The following is a 26,230-nucleotide window of genomic DNA, read 5'->3' on the forward strand; positions in this document are numbered from 1 at the left end:
ATATAATTCAAAAGTATAGGAGTTAAAAAGCTATAATTTACAAACCCTCGTAGAGAGAAGTGTTCAGAGCAGCTCTGGGTGATAATTGTGTTTGTCTTATTTTAGTGACCAAGTTCTGGGTATTTTACTCATTCCATTTCCATCTCAAGTAGAATAAGTTGCATTGAGTGGTTAAAATCTGCATTGCAGGGTCATTCTGCAAACCAGAACTACGCAGATGGTTCATTTACGCAGTTTGATTTACTGTGCTGCAGAATATGTGGATGGCAATTTGAAGTCAAAATAGAAGACTTCTGAGGAAGAGATGATGAATCCTTTTAGCCAGGATGTTTTGTGTAATAACTTGATTGGCAAAGACATTAAAACACTTTAAACAAAAGGTCAATAGCTCTGAACACATTGAATAGACTTGCTGCTTCAGAAATGTGGGTTTATGCCACTATCACATGTACTGGAAAAGATGTGGATAATATCTCAGTTTCTTTGCTTTATTCAGACTCTGGATTGTTTGGTGTCCCACTGTCACTTTTACTGGAACAAGATCAGAAGAAGGTCCCAGGAACCAAGATCCCACTGATTTTTCAGAAGGTAAATAGGCACAAAGAAGTTAACTTTTTACATACATGTAAAATGACAAAAACATAACATTTTGTCCTGCATTTATTTGCTTCCTGTAGCAGTTTTCAGTATAATACTCTAAACCATCCAAGTTACTGTAACTTTTATTTGCAATTTTACTTACTAATTCAGTAAATGTGATATTTTGCATTGTATGAGACGTATTTTGAATTAAAGAAATAAACTCACAAGGCAGGGGCTTTTCCAGAAGACTTGTTGCTGTAGTACAAAGGGGTATGCTTTGGCCTATATCGTGTCAAGGTAATGGGGGAGATAACTGGAAAGAAGATGGAGACTCTGGATTTACTGCCCACGCATTGCACATCTTATTTCATGAGAAGAAAAGAAACCACTTTGTGTTGACCTGTCCTAATACCAACAAGCTCAGTGCTCTATCATCAGCATTTCAGTGTGTTTGTAGATGTGCTTGGTGCTTTTTGAGAAATAGAAATCTCAAAGCAGTTTTGCATCACAGTCTGAAAACTACTGCTGTGTCATTCATGCCAGAAATTGCTTCCCCAGGATCATAAAAACACATTTCTGGGAAAGATGCTATCTATAAACTGAAAAATCAAATTGGAAACAGTCATTGATCACTCTGCTGTCCTAGCAATGTCAAAAATTCTACATAAACATTAATATCTTATAGATGTGATTTGTTTTGCAAGGTACAGACATCATTTGGAGTACGGTTTTACTTCAAATGAGAATATGAAAGTAAAAAGTTTCCCATTTCTTCTGCTTGTTCTCTTCAGCACATGCTTTCCAAGAATGGGGGATTTATATAATGTGTAAGAGAGCAGTTTTGTTCATTCTGCTTTTTAAATGTATCTTGTTTATCACTGAAATGAAGCAAAGCAAGCTAACAGGAAGGCTTCTTACTTAAAAATACACCTAGTTTTTATTTCACTGAGGAATTTAAATTAAAAATAATGGCATAATTTACTCAGGCATTTTCCAGCTGGAAAATCTGGTGGTAATACCAATTCATGTGTCGTCATCAGAAGTTTCTGCTGACAGTAATTCCAGTCTCTGGCCTGCTAATAAAGCCATGCAAAGCAGCCCTGATAGAGATGAAGAGAAGATTTCCCACAGGCAGGAGGTTGGTGGTGGCCGGCAGCTGTGTGCCAAGGGGGCACTTGTGAGTGAGCGAGCGTTCGTGAAGGAGTTGTGGCCACTAGTTGTGCCACCAGACCTTGCCTTCCCCAGAAGTGGTGATGATGGCAGCTCACACACTGCCCACAGCACCTTTGTGCCCAGCAGATGTGAGTGGCAGACAGTGATGTGGTGTACATCACTGGGTACAGGGTGAGTTGGATGAGGCCAGTTAGCACTTATTTATTTTTTCTAACCATGGAAAATGCAGTAGGATGACACTTCTGGTGCTGTTTTCCAACTTTGTGAGGTTTTCTGTCCAATCTTTTTTATGGTATTTATCTGTTATATAAATGCAGTGGTGGGTAAACTCCCTTTAATTTTTGTAACTGGAAAAAGCATAGCTCTGTTGCATAATTTTTATCACTCAAGCACTGGTGCAGGAAGGCATGTAACAAAGGCACTGCCCTAGTTAAACATTGTGGGAACTATTTGTGCTCAAATTATGTCATCAGCTTTTGATGTTTACAGATTTGTTTTAAATACTCTTAAATCCATCCTTCAGTGAATATTTCTAGGCATATTATTTAGAGGAAAAAAATTATTATATGGGTTTTAAGTATTTTTATGGAATTTCTGCAAGTTCTGCAACCCCTGTGAAGGGTTGCAAACTTTTGAGTCTGTTAGGAGAATGTCAAATCAGAAGCTTCTTTAAAGCCTAGAAGTTACTAGTTCTCCTCTTAAAAAGTCCTAGAGTATTCATGAGAATGTAACCTTAATTATTTGGATTTGGAGACATTTTAACAAGGGTAGTAATTGGTATATAATTTTGAGGCCAGAGTAATTTTTGTAAAGCATTCTTCAGTCTTCAGAGGGGGCTTGAAGGAGGTAAAAAACATACAGATTTTTTTTAATAAAATAAACAAACTCTTCTTTAACAGTATTCATAAAAAAGAGTAAGAACCACATTAAAGTTTTCTTCTACAACAACTGTAATCCATTTGCAAACTGTGTTTGAACCTCTGCTTGTTACAAATCTGTGTGCACAACTGCATATGCACAGAGAGAGAGAGATACAAGCATAAAGGCTTCAATATATCAGAACTGTCTGCCAGTAATTTTTAATTGGCATCTTTGTTTATGCCAGTTTGGTTTGTGTTTGACAGCTGATTGCCCAGATAGAAGAGACAACTCTGGAAACAGAGGGACTTCTTAGAATACCAGGAGTTGCGACAAGAGTAAAGGTAAAACATTGCACAGGTTATTAATATCCCCGAAAATGTATGTGTGGTTGCTGAATTTATTTTGTCATACAAACATATTTTAGCATCCCGTTGTTATGAAAATCTTCAAAAATAGAAAGCAAAATCGCTTTACAAAGAAAACTAAATTATACTAGCCAGAGAAATGATGCTTTCACTCAGTGTAGTTTTGGGGAAAGATTGGAGTCCAAGTTCGAAGGATAGTCAAAGCTACGTTTCAAGTTCAGTTGTGCCAAAGTCTCATTAATTCTTGGCATGAGCTTTCCAGCCTTTTGCTTTTTCCCTGAACCAGTTCAATCATCTGAACAGTTCATACACGGTCTTTCTACCCTAGGAGGAAGCTTTTCTCTGTCATTGTGAGCCTTTTTTAATAGCTAGACTTAACCTGTGTTACAGGGTAAGGCAGGCAGCATGCACTGAAGAACCTCTCACATTTATTTTTATGAACAGCAATATAACTGCTCGGCTCGCCGAGCGCAATCTTGTTAGGCGCGTCTGTGCGCACCAACACTTCGCAGAGTGAGTGCCAATTACATGCAGACTCTTCCCCAGTATTTGCCTTAATGCAGGGAGCTAAACACAGTGTGATTCATGCCAAGACTCAATGTGTTAAAAAGACGGTCTGAACTGGCCTTAAATTCTAAACGGAAAGCACCATTTAAGTGGATTCAGCTGCCCAAAGATGTCTGCCAGCCTCTGTTGTGTAGGACTTGGTCCAGCTGCTGGTTCATTAGAAACAACTAAAAGAAGGGAATATTATGAAAATCGGGTTTGTTTATTTACCAGTAACTAAGATACTAATTTCTTTTTTTTTTTCAGTTTTCCTCCATTCTTTATTCTCCATTTCACATCAGTTCTGCAAACAGGAGTGATTTCTTAGTGATTTTCTTTATTTGTTTGTTCTTTGATTTTATTAGCTTAATACAATTTCCCAGACAGTGGATCGTTCACTATTTGGCTTTCATTTATTTTTAACCTCTCTATTTGCAGGAACTACTTCTTTAAATTAAGCAATAAAATTGTTAGTGAATATGTTAAGTTCTTTTACTTACTGTAATAGAAAATGTTTTAAAAATCAAGGAATTTATCACACTAAATGACTGAAGATTTCCCTTAATTTTCTTAAACAGAAAAAAAAAAATTCCTCATTATATAGTTTTATAGAAAGACACAGAAAAATACTTTGGTATCATTTCTATAGGTTTTAGGGTTATTGTTAAAAATGCATTGGATATAGCCCATAGTCAAATACATATACTTTAAAATGTGGGCATTGGAGCACTAGGACACATAGTTGTAATTTCTGCCTTTGCCTCTCATATAAAATAATTGTATCTATATGTTTAATACTGCATTTACTGCAGTGATTTGGTCTGAATGTGGATGGAGAATGTGATGAGTCTGGAGGAGAGTTTTCATCTCTGTTTCTGAAGCTTGCTGTTTTTGATGATCAGGAAATCATACCCACTTGACTTTAGACATCTGAATTATGACCGTTGCACCTTTGAATTTCCAATACAGTCAGTGGACAAAGAAGATCTCTCTGGAGAACAGCTGAGAATATCCCACTATCATAATCAAACTGAGTGTCCACATTTTCTTTGTAAATAGATCCATTTTCCATTTGGGCAAAGTTAAATTTAATGAGAAGGATATCTTAAAAATGTATCTAGTATCTGTTCAATGTGCCCTTCTTGTCCAGATAAATAATTATGGCCACATTTTTCCACAGAAAATATTTTACTAAACAAGCCAGTGTCTTTGTTCTCCTTTTCTGTCCAGAATAACTGAGCTAGAAGAAGGGAGAGACCTGTGAGAGGTGCCTCAGGGCCCCTGGCCCTGTGCTGAATTTACTTCTCACTCTGCCAGACTAGGAAATAAATGAAATGGGTGTGAGATCAGGAGTGATACTTAGCAATAGACTAAGAAGGACTTGGTCTTTGCAGTGTGTTTCCATTTGTGCATCTGTGAAAGCCCAGTAGCCAGTCGCACTGTGATAGCCAGTAGCACTGCCATGGCACCAGGGCAGGGATATGGTAATGTCTGCTGCCAACAGCAGCCCCAGAGTTATGACCTTCCACTGAGACTTTTAGAGCTCTTTATTTTACTCTGCTGCATAACCTTGTGATTTGTGGGGCAGTCCACTTCCACATGAGGTTTGACACCCTGTGCTATGCAAAGCTGTATGCACCCAGCAACGTGGAATTCCCTGTAGATGGCAAGATGTTCAGCTATTTAGTTACACAAATCATTCCCCGTGTTTTAAAAAGAGAACCAGCCTCACCTTAGTGTGTATTTTGATAAGAAGTTGTGTGTCAACACACATAATTGCCTTAATTTTTAATGAAAATGGCCATGTATGCATTACAGCAACACCCTTGGTTAGCAGTTTCAGAACTGCTCTGTATATCAGACAAGTCTCAATATTTGTGTGGAGGAGAAGTCATGACCCTTATGTGCTTGAGTATGATATCTGTTTCTTGTATATTTATTCCATATGGCACTGACTCAGGCCGATGAGATTTGACTGCTGCCTATTAATGTGCGTTTACTTGCAGTACTTCTGATCCCACATTTATCTGCTTTGTAGAAAAAGACCAGCAGCAATTGGAGTTAAGTGATATTTCAGATATCCTTCCCCCCCTTTCAAAGTGTGGAAAGTGTTGCTGTGTGTATTACACGTGACTTCCAGCAGCCAAATAAAAAACTGGTGCTCTCTATATCCATTGCATTTCAGGGTCTTTGCCAAGAACTGGAAGCAAAATTTTATGAAGGGACTTTCAACTGGGAAAACGTAAAGCAACATGATGCAGCAAGTCTTTTAAAACTCTTCATCCGTGAACTGCCTCAGCCACTCCTCACTGTAGAATATCTCAAAGCTTTCCAAGATGTGCAGAGTGAGTAGTGTCCTTTCTGTCTCTGCTGGAAGAATTGATATCCATGCAGAGAAGTGCCTCTTTGCTGAGAAACAAATTGAGTAACAACAATATGAGTTCTCCTGAGAAAAGATAGGCATAATTTTGCTACTGTGCGAATAATGTCTTTCATGCAACAGCTATTTTAATAGCTTACACATACAATGAAAGCTCATTTTCACTTCCTAATGTTTCTGATCGTAGTTAGGAGGTACACAGGGATTACACAGAAAATGTATATGACAGTATCAGTTTATAAATAGTATTTGCTTCAAAGGAAAACCACAACAAAGATAAGCAGTTCTTCAGGAAGTAAAACAAATGATAATTTATACTGTTCAGGGTCTTTTATCCATTTATAAGAGGAGACGTTAGAGCAGAATAGTCAGAACTGCACTGATCATCCGTGGTCCCTTGAGATCAGCAAGTTCTCATGCAAATGTCCTCTTTGCCAACTGGTCACCAAGACAGCAAACATACCAGCTGTGACTGGAAGAGAGTGGCTTGGTGATAATGAATCCAGCGTGAGAACCCACATACATTAACTCCCCAGTCAGCAAGGGGCTGCAAGTTCTATTTCCCTTTTCTGAGGGCGGAGCAATGACTCATTTTTAATAGGGGCTTTCATAGAAAAACAGAATATTTTGGGTTGGAAGGAATCCACAAGGATTATCAAGTCCGGCTTTTTGAATGGTCCATATGGGGATCAAACCATCAGCCTTGGCATTATTAGCACTATGTTTCAACCAACTGAGCTAAACTCAGGGTCAGAGAATTCACATAGAAAGGCAGACTGACAAATATTCTTAAAAAGGGCGAGCTGTGTCAAGTCTCCCAGGTCTTAGCTGCCTTTCCATGCTGTCAGGTTGGTTGGAGTAGGGAGCTGGAGCTTTGGCCTGCTACACAGTGTTGTTGATTTTGCAATACTGAGTGTCAAGTTAAAACTGGCCAGAATGCTTTGAGATGGTGCTGGCAGCAAAGAGCTCCAAAAGGTTGTTCCATTTACTGGATAGTGATTGTAGCCAGGAGGGTTTCTGCTTGTGCTCCTGAGCTGTCTGAAAGCTTATGTCGTTTTACTTACCCAGAAATACTCAGGTGACAGGATCCAAACCACTTTCTATATTGAACCAAAGGATTAGCTTCAAAACAGACATAGCACTGCATAGATTCCTATTGTTTAAATTGTTTGTCTTATTAGTTGTGTGCAATAAGATTAGACGGTAGAGAAAAAGGACTATCTTTGTGACAGTAATCACTGTTTTTTGTGATATTGTGACTAAGTAGTGTGGTTAGAATTAAATATTTCAAGAATATAATTTGAACAATTTAATTTCCTAATCTATGTAATGTAAGCAGCTAAAATTCAGTTGTTACTTAGGTGAGCAGACAGAAACTCTTCATTTAAGTAATGAATTTTAGTTGTTTTGCAATTGTATTTTTGCTTACTTTCCTAGGAAAAATTCATTCTCATTGCTTTTTGAGCATTGTGACATAGGGTGTTTTGAAACTGAATTTAAGCCTTACTTTTAATGCGTGTCTTTCTAAAGCAGGTGGATACATTGCTGTCACTACTTGATTTTTTAAATGCCTATACAATTTGCCACTCATTTATTCAGATCATTAATTTTTAGTATGGTAAAAAGTAGTCAGCAGGATGGGTTTTTTAAAATTTCATCAATAAACTTTTATTTTCGTTTGGTGGTGTCTCATAAGTTGATTTGGATGAAATGTATTTGAAATAGCAATTCAGTTGGAATCCCAGCCAGATGCATGAGAACAGCCCTGTTGAATTTTGAAATAGTGTGATAAAACTGTCTTGTGCAGGTACCTCCTTTTTCACTTGTTTTATATGTGGCTTGATTCATTAGGAATCTCCTGAGAAGACTAGCCAGAGCATGTCCTTTAAAGCATGACAGGAGGAAGTTTATCACAAGTGACAAATGTAAGAGAGTTGGGGCTTTCTGCACTGCCAGACCATAGGAGCTCTTCCAGGTGATGGAGGAGCATTCATTGTGCAGCTTAGGTGAATGATGCACCACTAAGCAATTGGTAAAAGGCAGAAGCAACGTTACTTTTCTTTAATTACAGCTTGCCTCATTTGGTACAGCACTCTCTGCTGTGGATATGTGTTAAGCTTCTCTGCTTCTGGTTTTATCCCCGTCAGTTTGCCATTGCAGCGGTGTTGGTTATGTCACTGGAGACCTGCCTTACTCAGTTACACGTGGTATTCATTCTGTGTGGGTGACTTGGGAGATCATGCAACTGTGAAGGCAACTGGAGAAACTGTGAAAGCGGTGTTGAGTATACCCTTTGATGTGTTGGGGCACAGGCTCAGAAAGGGAAGAACCGTTAGCTATTCCTTCTCGTAGCTTTGCAAAATAAAGAAGGAATCACAAGGCATCTAGAAAACATTGCCAAAAGACTGCTGAGTCACACACCAACTGAATCCTAAGAGAACATTTGGAAATGAGTATCAGAAAACCAGGATCTGCCAGTCCTTTGTCATACTATGATAATTAGCCATGTGTATGCATTCAGCATTTTGCAAGAAGTTTCAACTTAGAAACCATGCTTTTTGAAGAGTATAAATAATAATTTCAAAATACTGAGGTCTGTGTGCTTTATTGGCAGATCTCCCAACGAGGAAACAGCAACTGCAAGCTTTGAATCTTTTGGTTATCCTTCTACCTGATGCAAACAGAGACACCCTGAAGGTTAGAATTGTTAATACTATTTTCCTGCATAAGTATTTTGTCTGTTTCTGTGAATCCACTGTAATGAATGCTGTTGTCTTTTTAACATTCTTCTTTTTTTTCAGTTCAAAGTTAATGCTGAAACTAGTGATTCTTTTTATTCCCCCATATTTCACATAACTTCGGGAGGAAAAACACCAAACAACTTAGGGCCCTAATTCCTCCCAAATGACTTTTAAGAATGTGACTTGACATTTTTCCAGGATTGCAATAGTAATCTCCCAGTGAGCAACCTTTTCTCTTAGAAGTTTTTGCTCCCCATTTTTTTTTTTTATGTCATTATTTCCAGTGCAAAAAATAAACAGTGTTAGAATACAATGAATGTGAGTTTTTTACGAAGTGGGTTTAGCTCTTCGTTTTTATTCCTCACTTTTCTCTGTGCTGTTTTTTGTACTCTCAATAAACCAGAAATCTACAGAAACAAGAAATCTACCAGAAACCAGAAATCTTCCTGTTACTATTTGTAACGTTGTACATGGATTCTTCCAATTTGTGTTTGTCCTTTTGTAGCAAAGCTATGAATGTTTTTTTCAGAATATGCTTACTGTTAAAGCTGTTACAATCAAGAATGAATGCAGGATTTGTGTAGGATGCAGAACATCATCTATTACAGGCAAAAAATGCTACTAGGTCTTATTGTTCAAACACTTTCTTTTTGAGTTTGTTTATTGTGTGGAGGCAGTCTAGAAGGCTCCTGAGTCGAGCTACAGATACCTGGAACTGAATTAATTGAAAATTGCCAGTTTCTGACTGGCTGCCTGTCATTCACAATGCAGTGCTTTACTTGTGAATTGCTTACCTTAAAGAATTAGCCACTCCATGTTTCCATAACCATGACAGCCTGCACTATTGTGTTCACTTTCAGTTTAACAAATGCCAACAGTAATGTCTTCACAAGCATCTGTGGGATGCTGCTTATGCACCTACATAACAAAGGTTTTGAAACAAATCTTACTGTGCAGGGCCTCAAAGTAACATGAATGCTTTTGAAAATGTTACTCATAAAACCAAGATTTTTTTTTTATTTCATTACTTGAAGGAAACAAAACTTGCGTTACTGTTCCGTGAATAAATATATTCACACTTCTATTAGTGATTGCTTTTAATGTGGTTTTATTAGGAATTAAGAACTTTTTCAAAAAAATATGCAACATCATGTTTCACTCATACGTTCATTTTCAACTCCGCACATGCTTCACTTTTCACATGCAGAGTTTAGCTGAAAGTTCTGCTCTTATTTCAGGTACTGCTTGAATTCCTCCAAAGGGTAATTGATCACCGAGACAAAAATAAGATGACGTTAAAGAATGTTGCGATGGTGATGGCCCCAAACCTTTTCACGTTTCATGGGTTTGGCTCAAAGACTATTGAACAAAGCGAGTTTGCTATGGCAGCCGGGACAGCAAATGTCATGCGCTTTATGATTCAGTACCAAAAACTTCTCTGGACAGTAAGTGTGTTTTTGAGGGGGTGGGGATGGGGGGCAGAGAATGATAAATTTCACAACAGGGTAATAGAGAAGTCATGTGAAATTACATCCATGATTGAGAAAAGAATCAGACCAATCCAGCTGGGTTCTTGCTCATAGGTAACTCTTGAGGGAGCAAAACAAAAATATTACCTCTGATGTTAAGCTCTGGCGGTCAGAGTTTTAATATTGTACGTCCTACAAGTGAACTCAAAAATAAGTCCTTGGGGGATGTATGTATTTGGTCTATCAATATACATTTCTGTGGAGAATTCTTTTTGGCTCAGAGATATTAGCAGGAAACAGTGTTTGAACTCATTGCCCTTTTGGGCCAAACTTAATATTATATGAAACATGTTTTGATAAAGCATGAAGTTGTCTCATGGTCTAAGCAAAGCTCTAGCTCAGACAAACTGGACAAGTTGTGTGTTGTCCATCAGCAGCTTGAAACAATTTTGACCTTTGATGCATGTGAGGAAAAGTAATTATCACCATTTTACACACTAAATGTCAAATAAATGTTTTTGGCTGACAAAAGCAAAAGCACTGTATGATTTCACCTTTCTTCCCCTGAGAAGTCACGGAGTGGAATATTTTATCACAAATGGGGTGGTTTTAATATTGTTTCACAGTTTTATATTATTTGAATCTTTAGTTATTACTAGAAAGAAACACTATTTTTGAGTTCTCCCTGATAAACTGGCCATTTACAAAAGTTTTGGTAAGAAAATTATGTAGTTATTCATGCTTAATCTGTATTTATCTAGATTCCGAAGTTTATTGTTAATCAAGTGAGAAAACAAAACACTGAAAGCCAGAAGAAGGAGAAAAAGGACAAAGCTATGAAGAAACTTCTGAAAAAGATGGCATATGACCGGGAAAAGCATGAGAAACAGGAGAAGACTTCTAATGACGTAAGGAAACATACATCTGGAATGCTTTATTAATAGGATCATAATTTTTAGTGAAAAAATGGATATAGCAGAGGGGATATATAAATTTTTTTAATTGGAAATTTATTTCAGTAGATAGCAAGCTGGTGTAGCTTTGACAGTTTGTGGGTTACTGGCATGACACATTTAGAGGATTGTACTGGCTTTTTGTTTGTTTTCACATATTTTTCAGAATATTTCTGAACTGAAAAATTATATCCCACATGTTATTTCAGTTTGGGCACCTGAAATAAATATACATTAGGTCTTTGTCTGTAGAGAGAGCAAGTGTTGTGACAAGACTCAGTATTACTGAGCCCACATTTAGATGTGTTGTTTCCCAGTGGAAATCACAGCAGACCATGTGTTTTCTTAAAAACTAAATACCTAGATTTCCCTACTCGAGATTTAAAAGTGTTTGGAAACAAATCTGGCATTTAATTCTTTTTCCATCTACAGCAGTTCCAAAACCACTGAACTCTTTGTCCCAGTCTTAGCTAGAGCATGCACAGCCTGCCCATCCCAAGAAACCCCAAAGGATGAAACAAAGGTGAAAAACTGATGAACTGCTTCTTATGCAGCTATTGTCCAAGTGGCTACTGCCAGCTTACCCCAGTGCATATAACCCACAGTTCAATATCTCTCCTTTAGGTAATTGGCTTCTGCCATACCCATCAGTGATGTCAAGGCATAAATTTCAGCATAACAGTCTTCACACAAATACAAAAATCCTGGGAATTATAGTGTTAATTTTTCCTGTAGTTCAGAAAGATTTTAGCTGAGCTGTTCCCACTGACATCAAAAATTTAAAAATACATCTTGTGCGTGTTGGAATTGTTGATAATTTTTAGAATTGCGATTTTTTTGAAACTTTTTAACCTATACAATATAGTATTGTAAATGCTTAATTATAAAGCATTTGAAGTACATTATTCCAAAGTTAGCTTAAATACACGAGCAGGCAATTCCAAATACAAGTATTCTGATGCCATAATGAAAACATATCAGATTTGGGTGGTGTGAGAATCTCGTATTTGGGTGGTATGACTCCCCCCTTGTGGGCTGGAGTCGCAGTGAAGATTCTGGTGAGGTAGAGTCATCTTGTGGTTGCTGGTAGAAATGCAGTGCTCTGAGCAGTCTGATTTTCTTACCACGTGTGTGTATGTCAGACTGTTACAAAAAAAAGGGTTGTCATGTTCTTATAAAGGCATTTTAAAAGCTTTTAAGCCAAAGCAAATAGAATGTGGTTAAATGAATATGCTATATATCCAGAATCTGCTGGAGACTTAAATTTCAGTGTTCCTACCTATTTTGAATGCAGTACTTGACACATATCTTAATGTTCAAAATTAATTAATTCCCTGGCATCACTTTGCCTTACTTTTGTATCTGTCTATATAAAGGACTCTTTACACAGAATGACTTACATATGATTTTAAAATAAAGATAATTAAATACTGGAATTTGTTTTTCTTGGTCTAATAAGAAAAGAATTCTTTGGATTCAATTCGCTTGAGTTGATGTGATGATACTTAATGCTGCCATCCTGTGTTCAACACTGAAATAACAGCAAATACACTGAAAAAAATAAATGCTGTTTCAAGTTCAGATATTAGATTTTTTTTTTTATAATTCAGTGCAAAGATATGTCTTTTTAATCCACTGGGGGGTTAGGGGTGAGGTCTTTTAGAGTAAATTATGCTTTTCTAATCCACTGGGGAGATAGAACTGAAGCCTTGTGTAATATTCTTACTCAAATGTAAAGTTACTATTCAATCATTTTCTTCAAGCCCTAGAATTCTGTGGAGATTTTCATCAAAATTAAGTGGTACAATTTTTTACAAATCCTTCATGCTTCCTGCAAGCATTCAGTAATTTTGTGTGCTTGAGAACATAATACTCTTAAAATCATATTCACAAATTGATAAGACTTCATTGTGAATGACAATTTTACACATTTTTCCAGTAAAAAAATGTCTCATTCTTTAAGGAAAATTTATTTGTTTGGGTTTTCCTTCTCCCCAGTTTTCAGTTTACACTGCTTTATTTTAAAAATGACGTGACTTTTCCTGTGCAGTTCTTGAACTCTATTTCACTTTCAGGTGGTAAGTGAGGCACCCAGACTTGTTGTGAATTTCCCACTCTAGCAAAACCTGTTTGCAACTTTCAATACCCAATTACCTTGTGTGCTGCTGAATAAAAGCTGAGGAAAAGTCTCTATTTTCTAACACTTCTGTGGCACCCTACATGATTGAGCATAGATGGACAGAACCTGAGTCACTTCCATATTCTCCAGAAATAACTCAGTATCTGCAGTGTTAATAGCAGCTCATTTGGATAAAATTTCATCTTAGCTCTGATGAGGCCTCTCTGTCAATCATATTTCCCCTTTTGAGAAAGGTTAAAAAGCATTTACCACAAACTTCAGGTGAGATCTCTCTACAGTGTTGAGAGTGGTTACTATTAGAGGGCTTGTGAGGGTTAATTGCTAACATTATGCATACCTATGGCCCCAAGTCAGTGTTGGGGATTAAGTCTTTATGTTGGTGTTGGGCTGAATAATGCTCCAGAAAGGCAAAGAAAGATGCCCTCAGGACTGGAAATTTACCTACTGCCTTTAGCCACATTTATACCATCTGTCATTGTATTCCTGTGTATAGTGCAGTTGTTCCAAAAAAGGGAGCTATCACTTGAGCAGCACACACAACACACTGGGCTGAGCTACTGCAGGTTATAAAAACCATTGTATCCCACAGCCCTTCTGTTTGTATGATCTGTTTGAATTTACACAGAGTAACCTTTCTGACTCCCGTTGAATGTCACTCACTGCAGTGCCAGATTATTTACTAAAAAAAAATTGTTACCTGCTAAATAATTTCTCTCTGTATAGTTTTCTAGTTTTTGGTCCCGAAAAATAAGTGTAATATTTTGCAGCCCAAAGAGAACAACTGGTTGGCATTTCTTTCAGCCTTTGCCTTCAAAAAAGCTTTCTTGCTTCCATGTAGCAAGAACCTTTCGAAAATCAATTTTGTTCTTCATAATGTTCATGCCCCATAACTGCTTGGTCTATTTTGCATCTTTAATAAGTATGTATAATATTCCTTCATTAGTGAAAATATTGCATAGTCACATCTCACTCTGCACCTAGAGTGAAAAATATTTAAGTGGGTCATGAAAAATGGATTAGAAAAAACTGGCAGGGACCCACCCCAGATCCTATAGCCAGGCAGCTGCTTTTCTTTGTGATATATGGATTCCAAGTCCCGCTGAAAAGGAAGGGTTTGATGATTACCTCACAGGTGACTGCTGTGCCTGCTACAGACTAAATGTTGTAGGTCAATGGATTTTCCATGAAGTAAGGACATACCGTCTCCAGTTTTTTTAATAATGCAAGTACCTAATTCAGCCAGGGGTTGCAGTGTTTTAAATCTGACCTGAAAAGGCCTGTGAGGCAGGGGAGGAAACTTGCATACTGAGTAGCATAGGTGACCCACTCTTCAGTGTGTTGTCAATCCTCTCATAGGTTCATTGCTTGATATGTTGTGATACAGAGCCCCTCACTTGAGTATTTTGAACTGTGCTGTGCAGAGAATAGGTCCTTCTGTCATTCAGCTCTTAGAGGTTTTAGGCCACATTTTCTTTCCCACCAACTTGCACAGTGTATGGGCTAGGGGATGCTCAGGTTCTGTTCTCTCTGTAGTTTGGCAGCATGAACATATTGTGCAGCTGAGCATGATTTCTCCTGGAAATGTAGGTGGTGAAAGTGGCAAAATGCATTAATTAGCTGAGCTAATAATGATTCTCTCTGAATAAACAAAGTAATTATTCTGTTTGATCTGTGACCATAATGTTAGAGCTCTGTGGACGTTTCTTGTTCTTTCTCTCATATATTCAAAGCAGACTGCTTTTTAAATAATTTATTATATGCCTGCTGTGTAGCAAAAAAAAGTTATCCAGCTGAAAGTTGGAGTAACTCCACTAAAATCAACTGAGACAAAATGATAAAGAACTGTATACAAAAATGAAAGCTAGTTTAAATTTACCAGTTTGAATTTGATGGAAGACCAGTTAGGGACATCTATAAATAATAATTTAATTCATAAAAATTTAATCTCTTTTTGCCAGGATCCCAAAAGTTTGGAAAGAGGCAAAAACATTTAAGAATTTACTACCTAGCAGATGGCTACAGACACTGTTTCCATAGGTGGAGGCCTTAAAGAACAGATTTGACAGATTTAGAGATAAATCTAGGGGAAATCTCATAGAGATCTCTTGCAATCTTATGAATCTTTGATTCCACAATTACTAAAGCAAATTCTCAATATGATGATTTTTACTGCTTTAGACAGAAACAGTTATGATGTATAGTAATTTTAAATCAATAAATAGTAAGACAGGATGCAAAATGATTGTTTGGTTAAAATTCCTTACCATAACTCATCATTTGAATAGTAATGAGCCTACAGCATTCTCAGGAAGCTGTTCTTCTGATTCTGCTCATGTTTGTGCTGCTCACGTTTGTTCTATACTCGTTTAACTCTGATGGTTTCAGAGAAGCTATTCTAGATTCACAGGTGCCCAGATTTATTCATTGATTAGGGAAGAAGAAATGTTCAGCCTTGCAGTTGGGTAAATGGAGAGGTGTGGGGTGGGAAAGGGGAGAATGAACTGTCAAAATCAACCTTGAGTACAGAGACTCTTACTTTCTTTTCCCATCAAAATGAGTATGTTTAGGTAAGTGATAATGTAATAGGGATAGAAAAATTTACAGGAACAGAGATTAGGACCTTATTCACAAATAAATTATGCCTTTTGTAACTTCAAATGTCATGTACCTGCAAGTTGAACAAAGAAGCTGTCCTTTGTCCTCCTTCTCTAGCTGTATGCTAGATATATAGCTAATATGATTAATATTCATCATCAAGGACTTGTTAGTTGAAATAAAGTGCAAGTCTGTTGTATAGTCAGACTATTATATAGGGCAGGTTGACTGGATGAATATATTGTGGATATTAAGAAACAGAGAGAAAAATCTGCAGTAGCAAGTACGTGTTGTTAAAAAATGAAATTTACAAAAAGGGAAAAAGAATCCTTTAAAGTAGACTGATCCATGAGTACTTTGTGGTTTGTTTTTTTATTTTTTTTGGCAGGAAGTTCAGATTAAATAGAACTGGACAGGTTTCTTCCAGAAGTTTTAGCAGAGGGTCGGTGCAGGGGCATTGCCTGGTTTTCATGCCTGCAGCAAGGATTTTCCATATCAGTGTCACATGCCTCTTATCATGCCAAAGTGTGTTCTTAATATAGCATAATTGTTATTGTTACTCTTAACATCTTTGAAAAATAATTAAACACTACTGCTCCTTTGTTCTGAAGTTCTCCCTGTTGTTAAAAAGAGCTTTGAAGGTCAGATGTAATTTACTGAACTGCTGCGTAGTTACCGTATGTTTGTAGTGAAGTCTGGGAGATAGTGAAGTGCAGAGCACTGTACTTCCTTACTTATTCCATACTGTATTTTGAGAAGCTCATCAAAGCCAGCTGCTAGCAGCTTTGTTCCAACACTCTTATTGCTTTGCAGACTGATGTTCCTCAGGGAGTGATACGGGTGCAAGCGCCTCATCTTTCCAAAGTTTCCATGGCAATACAGCTGACAGAAGAACTGAAAGCTGGTGATATAGTAGCCAGGTTTCTCAGCCAGAAAAGGTATAAACACGTCTTTGTTTCGTTATCATGTCGGGAAAAGTGTCTCTTCATTTATTATATCAAGGAAAAAGTTGTAAAATACTCAAAGTCTAGGTCAGTTCATGAACTTTTTGGCTGAATTTAGCCATCAAAATACACACTTGAGGAATTAGTCCTTTTAAATGTTGTTAAAGCTCAGGAAGCCTTCCGGAATACATGAGTGCTGTTAGTAAAAAATTAATTGCTATTTAGTCTGATGGGTCAGGAATAGTTTTGTAATTTTCTGGGGCAAGTCAGAAGGGAACTCCAAGAAAACAGAGGAGTGAGGAAAGAAGAAAGAAAATAATTTTTTAAATAATACATTTATATATAACAGCATAATAGATATTGGAGTATAATGATGTGCAAATGCCATGCACATAAAATTATTTAAAACAAAAGCTACATTTTAGTCATTCAGATCCATTTAGAAAGGGAGAAATTTTAATCCATCTTTTGAAAAAAAAAATTAACACACGTGTTCATCATATCTAACTATTCAGCTAAAGCAATAGTATGGTACACTAGTTGAGATGAAGAAGCTGCTTTTTCCTAAATGCTGTTTTTAGAGTTTTACACTGTTGTAAGAGAGTTATTTTCTAGCTGGGCTTTAGCATATATTATTACAATTTAGCAGTGAGAATAATAGAATCCCTTTATGATACAGGGACTTTATTCTTCCACTGTCTTTTACTTCTTTTAGTTGCAGTAAAATTTAGACCAGCAGGAATGTGGTTCCTCCCTCCCAACCATAAGGCTTTTTCTGAAATATGGCATATTTGAGGGAAATACTTATTTGTGCAGTAGCAGTAAAAGAAAAAAAATCAGAGGGTAAATATCAAGCTACTTTCTAATAACAATGAAATTCTTTCCTAAAGAAAGCTGCAGTTTCTTCATATATATCTTATTTTACCTTTTCTAGTGTATTGCTCACTTGCAGGACTGTTCATTTTCAGCAGCATGCAAGGGTATTCTTGTTCACTGTTTTTGCGAGTAAGCATCCACACAAAGGGTTTGTGATGGCTGCAGTGCTGATCTTAATTAGCATAACCTCTCCCAGACATGTCTAGGTGGCTGATCCACAAGCACCTTTGTAATATCCTCATTCATTGTGTTCTGTGCCCCACAGTGGAAATGTCCAAACACTCAAGAAAGAAGAGGTTTTTCTTTATGAAATAGGAGGAAATATTGGTAAGAATGACTTCTGAACAACTTCTTTTCCTAGAATAGGATTCCTTGGCACATTGTCCATGGGCTTCACTGTGGTTGCATTTTTATTCATGTCCCTCATTCTCCCTGACACTCAGGCAGCCAGTTAACCTTGTGGAGAAGGCAGCAGAGATGTTTGTGTTATCATTATATCAGTATTATCTTATTATCTATCCCACAGGAAGTTGGCAGCTGTAATAGATGTTCCTGATATGTATGTACAGTGAATAAGCACAGAGAGGTTGGATACAAAGATGCTTGAAGTTCATCTTATTAATCTCTTTGTATTGAGGCATAATAAGTGAACTTACAGTCCTTCATGTTCTGCATTTGAGTGTCACTTGCAGGTTCTTTTGGGGGCAAGAAAATGCTCAGCCAGAAAGATGACCATGTGATAAAATAGCCTTTCCTGCTCTGCTTATTTCAGACCCTTTTGATTAAAGTAAATAGCAGATCAGCAAAATTAATGCCAAGGATAATTCCGAACACAGTTCTAAAGTTTTCTTCTATGCAAGAAAATGCAAGACTACTTTTGCATCAGAAATCAGTTTCTAATCACAGTATTTTTCATATGCTCAGGGAAAACAAAAGGAGAACTAGAAAGCAGTAGTAGATTGGATTTACATTTACCTTTTTCCTTAACTGTGACCTGTTAAACATATTTGGCATTATAAAAATACATGCAGTACTTCTTTCCTTTGCAAATTTCAATTTCATATGTAAAGTGCTACTTCTAGCATTTATCTTTTATTCTAATCACTATTATAAATTTTTTTTGCATGTTTTTTGCATGTAAGGACTTAATAAAAAATTGCACTTACCTATGTTTCCTGAAACAGTTATGTTTTAGTGTTTTTACTAAGTCTGGTAAATAACTTACCAAGATAGTTGGGTGCCAGATGAATGTGTTACATGTTCTCTTCCAAATCCAGTATCTACATACATTTCCTATGCCCATTAAAGCAGGTTGCAGTCCCAGATGTTAGACTTTTTTAAAGGAGAAGAATATCTTGTTTATTCTACAGAGGGGCAGTATTTGCAGGAAAAAAGGTTTTGTAACAGAATTCCAATGAAACTGGAACAACTTACTGTTGCTTTAAACGTGACAGAAATTGTATTTCTCTTAGAGAAGGTGCAGATTTCTTTTGTTTTGTTTTGTTGTGACATGCTTTAGAAAGCTTAGATGTTTTCTCTATCTGAATGGTTTACTTCCAGAGAATTTCAACTTTAATCAGTCCTTACTAGTCCTTACTAGTACTCTCAGTTGAGGTAAGAGAAACTGCCTGCCTTTAACCTGCCATACAGGTTTAAGTAAACCTGCTGTCCTGACCTTTGCCATCTCTCTCTCTTCCTGAGGTGCCTGACTCACGTAGAGGGAGCCCAAAGCAAGACTCGAGGGGCTCATGACACACTCATGTCCTTACACTTACGCTCATAGCTGTAACAAGCGCAATGGTGTGATCTTGTCCCCGCGCAGATGCAGCTGCTGAAGTCTGCAGGCATTTCTTTAGCAGTCAGTAACTGTAGGACTTCAGGGCACTGAATGAGACTTCTGCCACTGCTTTGTGCCTGGGACTGTCTGGATAGGGACATGGCAAAGTGCTGTCCCCATGCTCTCACTGCCTGAACATGCTGCACTGTGCAGAGGAGAAGAGCTATTTCAGCAACATGGGCAGCACTGGTCACAGAGGTTGGGATTAAATTCTTAGAGAGAGCAGGAGACTGCGCCTGGTTGAGCAGGGAGTCATGCCTTCTTGCCTGCTCTGTGCAGGGTATCCAAAGAGCTGGCATACAAACTGAACTGCAACCTTCCACCTCTGTTTGCCTCCCATGTCAGGAGTGCAAGTACTGGAAATGTCTGTCTGGCACGAGCCATCCACCCCAAGCAATTGCATAGCAGAGCAGCAGAGGAGCTGTGATGTAAAGCTGCAAATGCATGAGATAATGCTTTGCCTGTAGGGGAATATGAAGAATGTGCAGATCTTGATGGATCAGCATATGCTATTTTCATCATAGCTACTAGATAAAAATTAATTGCCTGTAGTGCACCAAGAACAGTGTTCTACTTTCCCTTCCTAGGACAGCAGCTATTATAAGTGCTATGCAGAACAGCTGAATTAAGAGGAGGAGGATAAGGGAGTAGCACCTTCTTAGCAAGGAGAAACCTTGCACAAACTTAGCATTTAAAAAAGGGGGAAATAACCTGAAATTTTAATGGGCTTCTGCATGACTGTGAATGTAGTTTTGGATATAATCATGAGAGGATCAGGACATTGCCCCATTTTTAGTTGGAGAGGGGAGTTCCCATCTGCATGGTCTGTGTGAAGAATCTGACCTAGAATGTGTCACAAAGGTGTAAAACAGCCCCTTCTCTCCTTCCTTCTTCCTCTTTTCCCCTTCCTCCTCAAGGCAGATGGGAAGGGTAAGAGCACCTCCAGCTTTTATGTGCATTATGCTTTGTTAAACACCACAGAGACTTTGAAAATGTATATGGAGTAAAACAGTAACAGGAACTTTGGAAGTTGTTTCCTTTCTCTTTTAGTTCTGGTGTAACCACATGTCTTTTGTTTCTAGGAGAACGCTGCCTTGATGATGATACCTACATGATGGACCTTTACCAGCTCAACCCAAATGCTGAGTGGGTTATAAAACCTAAGCAGAGCTAAGATCACAACTAATGGCAAAACGTCCAACCTGTGGACTTACGTTGCACGGCTGAATGTTTCAAAGGGATAATGTGTCCTTTCAACATTCAACCATTATGTATATTAATAGAACTTCATCTACATAAAAAAACATAAAACAAAAAAACATAAAAAAAAAAAAAAAAAAAAAAAAGTAAAGCTGTGGTGACCCAACAGTTACAACCAGTAAACTTTCAGTTTTACTTGCAGCAAAATTTTGGGAGATAGCACAGTTTTCCCACTCATGTTTGAAATGAGCATGAGAACTTTACATATTTTATATATAATTACCTTAAATATTTTAATGGCACCAAGCTACCTCCCATCTGGTAGGTCTTCTTTAAGAAGAATTTATTTTTCAAACAGGTGTTTAAACTCTTTATATTAGAGATCTACAATCTGTTTGTGTAGCATTTTGTGTTCATATAGGTCTTTTCAATGCTAGTACAATAGAGAACCAAATCCTGATCAGCACTTCTTAATGGTACAGTATTAAAAATACCTAGCCCAGTCATATGAATTTCCCAAATAGTGTGAATTTCACAGGAAAAAACTGCAATGCAATGGATTTTGTCTTTGGAAATCCTAATTTAAAGTTTGATGAAAATTATTTAAAAACAACTGTGAAAATGCTTTCTATGCAGCTTTTTTGCTAGATCTTTTAAGTAACTTTATTTTTACTGGAGTTGATTGTGCTCTTGAGATTATTACAAAGAAAAGGAACAATAAAACAAAGAAAGGATCACGTGACAAGGTGAGTCTTTTTAAAGCTCACTACTCTTGCCACTGTCTTTACTGGCATATTGTCATGCACTAGAAAAAACCTTTTAGGTTTTTCAACAGTGTAATGCAGCCACATTATAATACACTGATTTCAGGTTTTTTGGGCATCTGTTAGATTGAGTTTTGTGAACTGCCAAAACTTTTCTATTACTAGCGTAATAAAAACTTTCAGAAAAAATAACTGTGGAAGGAAGCTAGTCTAAATTTCATAGGTAGCAAACTACTAAACCTTTCACTCAAAAACAGTGTAAAGGTCTACTGTGGGTATTACCTACCATCAGCTGATATATCTGGTCTATACTGGACAAGGCTAGAAATCAAGTTCTGATTTCCCTGATGCTGATAGATGCTGTCTAAACCACTTCAAAAATTAGTGGTCCAACAGAGAACTATTGCAAATCCATCCCTTTTCAGGAGAGGACTGAAAGCTCCCCATGGAATTCACTGATAATGAATTATAGAATGAGGAGACTTGTTGCAACACAAAGAACAGTGGCCTGGAGCTCCAGAGCCCCAGTCTCACACTTTGGGCTCACTAGCTTGTGTACCACTTCACAATTTATTTGTAAACTAGCTCAGCTGTGCTCAAGTGCTTACTCCTGCGTGCTGACTACCTGAAGTAACTACTGTGAAATTGTATCCTTGGAATGAAATACTTTCTTTCAATGCACACAGAGATTTATATTGACCTCATAGGGAGTATTCTCCATACAATCAAGGACTGAATTAGATTTCTTTTGCATGATCAAACCTGATTATAGGAATAAAGGACCTTTCTGCTGAGCTTTGGACATGGGCCCTGTGTTGACAAAGTAACCACTGGAACTCTCCCTTTTACATATACAAGCAGTAAGATAAAACTCTGAAAGGTCATAGAAAAATTACACATCTGCTGATTAGTTATCCACAGCATATGAACAATTTTGGGGCCATGTATATTTATTGTTTCCTAAAGTCAAAGGCTGTCTTCATATGAAGAGGAAGCACTGCATTGGTTGGTTCTGAAAAGCAGGATGAGTAAAAGAGGAAATTGTTCTAATGTGACTGTACTGCCCTTGGTGCTCCATCTTGTTGGGTATTCCCACATGGTATAATAGCACTGTGCCACTATGGGCAAATTCTCTAAGACAAATTACTTTTGTCTATAGAACAAACTCCCTGTTCTTCAAATGTAAGGATTAGAGTAACAAAACAGTACAATGCTTAGGTAAACGTTTATGAACCTAAAGTAATAAAAACAAGGGGTTTTTTGACATGTAATACAAAAATGACGTGTGTTTTCATAATGCATTATAGTTCTGTAAAAGATTACTCGTTACTGGAACCCTAGGTGTTATTTTAATCAGGAGCAAAGTGCAGATGATAGGAACAGCTGTTCCTAACAGTTTCAGTCTAAAATTGCAACCAACCTGTGGTGGTTACGATCTCTTAAATAACTTTGTTTTTGGTTTAGTGCCATTGTTTGTTGTTTTTTTTTAAATTTAAATGTTTTAATGTTCTTTTGTAATTAAATGTTGCTTTTTTCTGACTTCTTTTCTCATTCAAATTCTTATATTTGTGCATAAAACGTACCCAAATGACACTAAGTGATAATTATTTTGTGATTTCACACTTTACATCTTTGTAGAGAGCTTGTAGTATTGTGTATGACAAGAGACACTGATAAGTTAAAGTCCTGCAAAATGAACCTGCTGGAAAAATAAATAACTGGCTAGAAATTTAGAACTTTTCTGCAATTGCAATGCACCTTTACTAAATCTGTAACTTAACAATTGCTGGGTATATGCAAAGGAGCAGACTTCTCAGTGCTCATTGAAAATACTGGCTCTTAATTCCTCATAATTAAATTAGGGCACAAGTGGGAAGTCCAAAATGCATTCAGGTAAGCTGATAAGAATCTTTTATAATTAAAAAGACAATGCTGCATTAGTTGCTTATTTGGGGCGATTTGGCAGGCCACCATTGTTTTGACTGATGACTTGGGAAACATATATGCAGGAGTTTTTTCACCCTGAAAGCTGACAGATTAATGCTGTGTGCAACCCTGTGCAGGCAGAGCAGCAGGGACTTGGGAGAGGAAGGAGTGGGGAAGCAGGTGATGGTCCCTCTTACCACTGCCTGGATGTTGTGGAGCATGTAAGGATGGTTTTGTTCTCAAAAACCCTCGGGGGAAGGAGGGGAAAGGTCTCCAATGCTTCTGTGAGGTGTAGACACCTTTCTTGAACTGCCTGTTCTTCAAAGACTGCAGGGTTTGCACTCATTTTGCATAGCCTCCTGTTCTTCCCCACATTGTGTGAAGCACATGCACCATCCCTGGATATCCATGGGTGCCAGGAGGAAAGGTGTCATCCCATGCCTCCTGCGTGAGCAGCAGCGAGACAGGTTTATCTCACGTTGCAAGTCAACAAGCAGCATCTCTGAGCGTTCCACTGAGGTTTCAAGAAGACAGTAGGGAGCAGGAAGGTCAGTGGATCTGGTTGTGTTGGAAATATTGGCTGAATTTCTCTCAGGCCTTTCACTAAGCAGTGGCATGACTGAGATGAATTCAAGGATAAGGAGATGCACTTTTTGGCAGTTAGCACCTTGAGAAAGGCCTGCTTGAAACTTTCCCCAGCCCATTATTTCTTTGTCAGACATTCTTAAAAGCAATGTAACTCTCCAGTAAAACACACTGTCTTCCTAAGTATTGAGTTAAATTGCAGCAGCAAGCTACCTTGGTGAAAAGTTGATAGAGAAATTATTTCCTTGGTATCACACTTAAATGCATTTTAGGATTAGTTCTCTGCTGTGCTTTTATCTTTAAAAGGTTGCAGCCATGCAAAAAGTATAAAATGTGTATGTGCTAGTCTTACAGCAATATTTATAATAATATTTTTTTTATGTAGAGCAATACTTCAAAGATATTTATACTACTGTTTTTGTTTGCACACAAACCACATCTGAGGTAGGTAAGTACCTATCATCCCCATTTAACAGATGGGAAAAGTGTTCATAAATGGCTGGCTTCTGGCTGGAAGGGTTGAAATTAATCTGATTTCTAGAAACCAAATATGATCCTCCAACAATTGCTTTAAAAATCTGCTATATTGCCAGTAACAGCAGTATAGCAATTACAAGTATGGCTTCAGGGGATTCTTTTAATAAATACAATGCTGTAATTTTTAGCCTGGTTTCCAAAGGAAATTTGTCTGGGGTAATCTTGCTACCTTGTGTGTGTCTTCCCCTAATTACTTTTGAGTCTGTTGGCAGACTTTAGTAATTTTTGGCAAATGCAGTGGGAGGGAAGGCGTGTGTCAAAAAATAATTAAGCTTCTATGAGCTTCATAAAACTAGGTCGTAGGAGTCCTTTGTTCAGTGGGGAGATGACAGCATAAGCTCCACTTCTATTTAGGCACCAGAACAGAAGTGTAAAAGCAACCATACACATGCTCTGGCTGTGGAGGAAGGCATGGAGCTCACAGCCAGCCAGTGGGATTTGGCATCAGGCCTTTGGAGGCCTGAGAAGGCATTTGCTTGTGTTGTCACCTGCTTTCTGATTCTTTGTTGACATGATGTGGGTGATTGTTGCTGAAGCTGCAGATGTTCTCCTGGGCTGGCTTTGGGGTACAGCCTCTCTGCAGCTCCTGGCTAGTACAGCTCGTGCCCATACCCTCCATATGGACTGAGCACGTTTCCAGCCTGAGCCGGACCCACAGCTGAAGGGTGAGGAGGTGGGTAGAAATATCTCTCCCCTCTCTGCTTGTAGGGCTTTTGGGAATTACCTTCACTCTGGGGAATAACCAGATCTAAAACTGGGCAGTATCAAAAACCTTCACTTGCAGGTTTTAAACCATCATGGGAATACAACTTGCCACTCATGAATCATAGGAAGTGGTGGTGGTTCAAAAGCCCCGCAGATATTATTACTCCTTGATAGTCTGTTTTGGGATGACTGAAAGGATCCTTCCTTCTCCCCGTGGCACTGTAAAAACAATAACTAAACCTCATTAGCATTGAGAGCCACAGTCTCTGTATTTCACCTATCGAATGAGCCTTGCCCTCTGTGTTACCACTGTGCCTCTGTAATGCGGTCACTCTCGAAAACAAATTGTCTCGGTTCCCCCGAGCAGTCTGCTCACACGCTGTGTCGCTAGATCAGGTCCTGCAGGGCAGCCAGCTCTGTGCTGCTTTCCCATGGGATTCCCTGTGCCTTCCGGGCGGTGACACCGCCACCCGCTTGTCCACACGCTGCCATTTGCCGTCCGCTGCCGGGGACAAGCGGAGGGTCATTCCCACAGCACTCGCTTCTCTCTCCCGTGTGCGAGGGCCGCCCTCGGGGACAGAAATCCCTGGAAGCTGCCACGGGCGGTGTAGCGCGGTGTCCCGGCCCGCCCCCGCCGCGCTTTTCCCGTGTTCTCACTGCCGGAGGTGGCAGCCTAAGAGCCGCTTCTGTTCAGGCACCAGAGCAGAAGCTGGACATGCTCTGGCCGGGGAGAAAAGCTGTGCTCGGAGCTCGCAGCCAGCCGGAGGGATTTTGGTGTCAGGGCGTTTGGTGGTTCCGTTTGGAGAAGTGGTCACCTTGTGCGCCTGTCCGCGTTCACGCCACCCATCCTGGCAGCTGCACCACGTCATGCATTTAGTTTAATGCATTTTTCTCGTGTCTGGTGATGCACTACATAACTCATGTATCTGAGACGGTGCACCAGGCAGGGACAACTGCGATGTCGAGTTCTCTGGACACAGCGAAACAAAGTAGACAAAGCTTTGTGCAGCAGAAAATCACAGGCTTGGGTGCATTACTGGATATCTCCTGC

General features: G+C 38.4%; 1 protein-coding gene across 2 annotated transcripts in view; it reads left to right on the forward strand.

The window, feature by feature from the left end:
- Window positions 1–22,965, forward strand: part of ARHGAP18 (Rho GTPase activating protein 18) — a 96,736-nt gene extending 73,771 nt beyond the window's left edge. For both annotated transcript variants that reach the window (XM_088053483.1, XM_005518343.3), the window contains exons 7-15: window positions 497–588; window positions 2,880–2,957; window positions 5,713–5,872; window positions 8,522–8,604; window positions 9,887–10,093; window positions 10,879–11,025; window positions 16,619–16,743; window positions 17,891–17,952; window positions 20,545–22,965. In XM_088053483.1, the coding sequence (XP_087909609.1) occupies window positions 497–588; window positions 2,880–2,957; window positions 5,713–5,872; window positions 8,522–8,604; window positions 9,887–10,093; window positions 10,879–11,025; window positions 16,619–16,743; window positions 17,891–17,952; window positions 20,545–20,636 (1,046 nt within the window). In that variant the 3' untranslated portion in view covers window positions 20,637–22,965. The remainder of the gene's footprint in view (window positions 1–496; window positions 589–2,879; window positions 2,958–5,712; window positions 5,873–8,521; window positions 8,605–9,886; window positions 10,094–10,878; window positions 11,026–16,618; window positions 16,744–17,890; window positions 17,953–20,544) is intronic.
- Window positions 22,966–26,230: the final 3,265 nt, after the last annotated feature.

The sequence above is a fragment of the Pseudopodoces humilis genome, chromosome 3 (genome assembly GCF_049639895.1).
Source record: "Pseudopodoces humilis isolate 2021_Gansu_Grassland_sample_001 chromosome 3, ASM4963989v1, whole genome shotgun sequence".
Classification (NCBI taxonomy): domain Eukaryota; kingdom Metazoa; phylum Chordata; class Aves; order Passeriformes; family Paridae; genus Pseudopodoces; species Pseudopodoces humilis.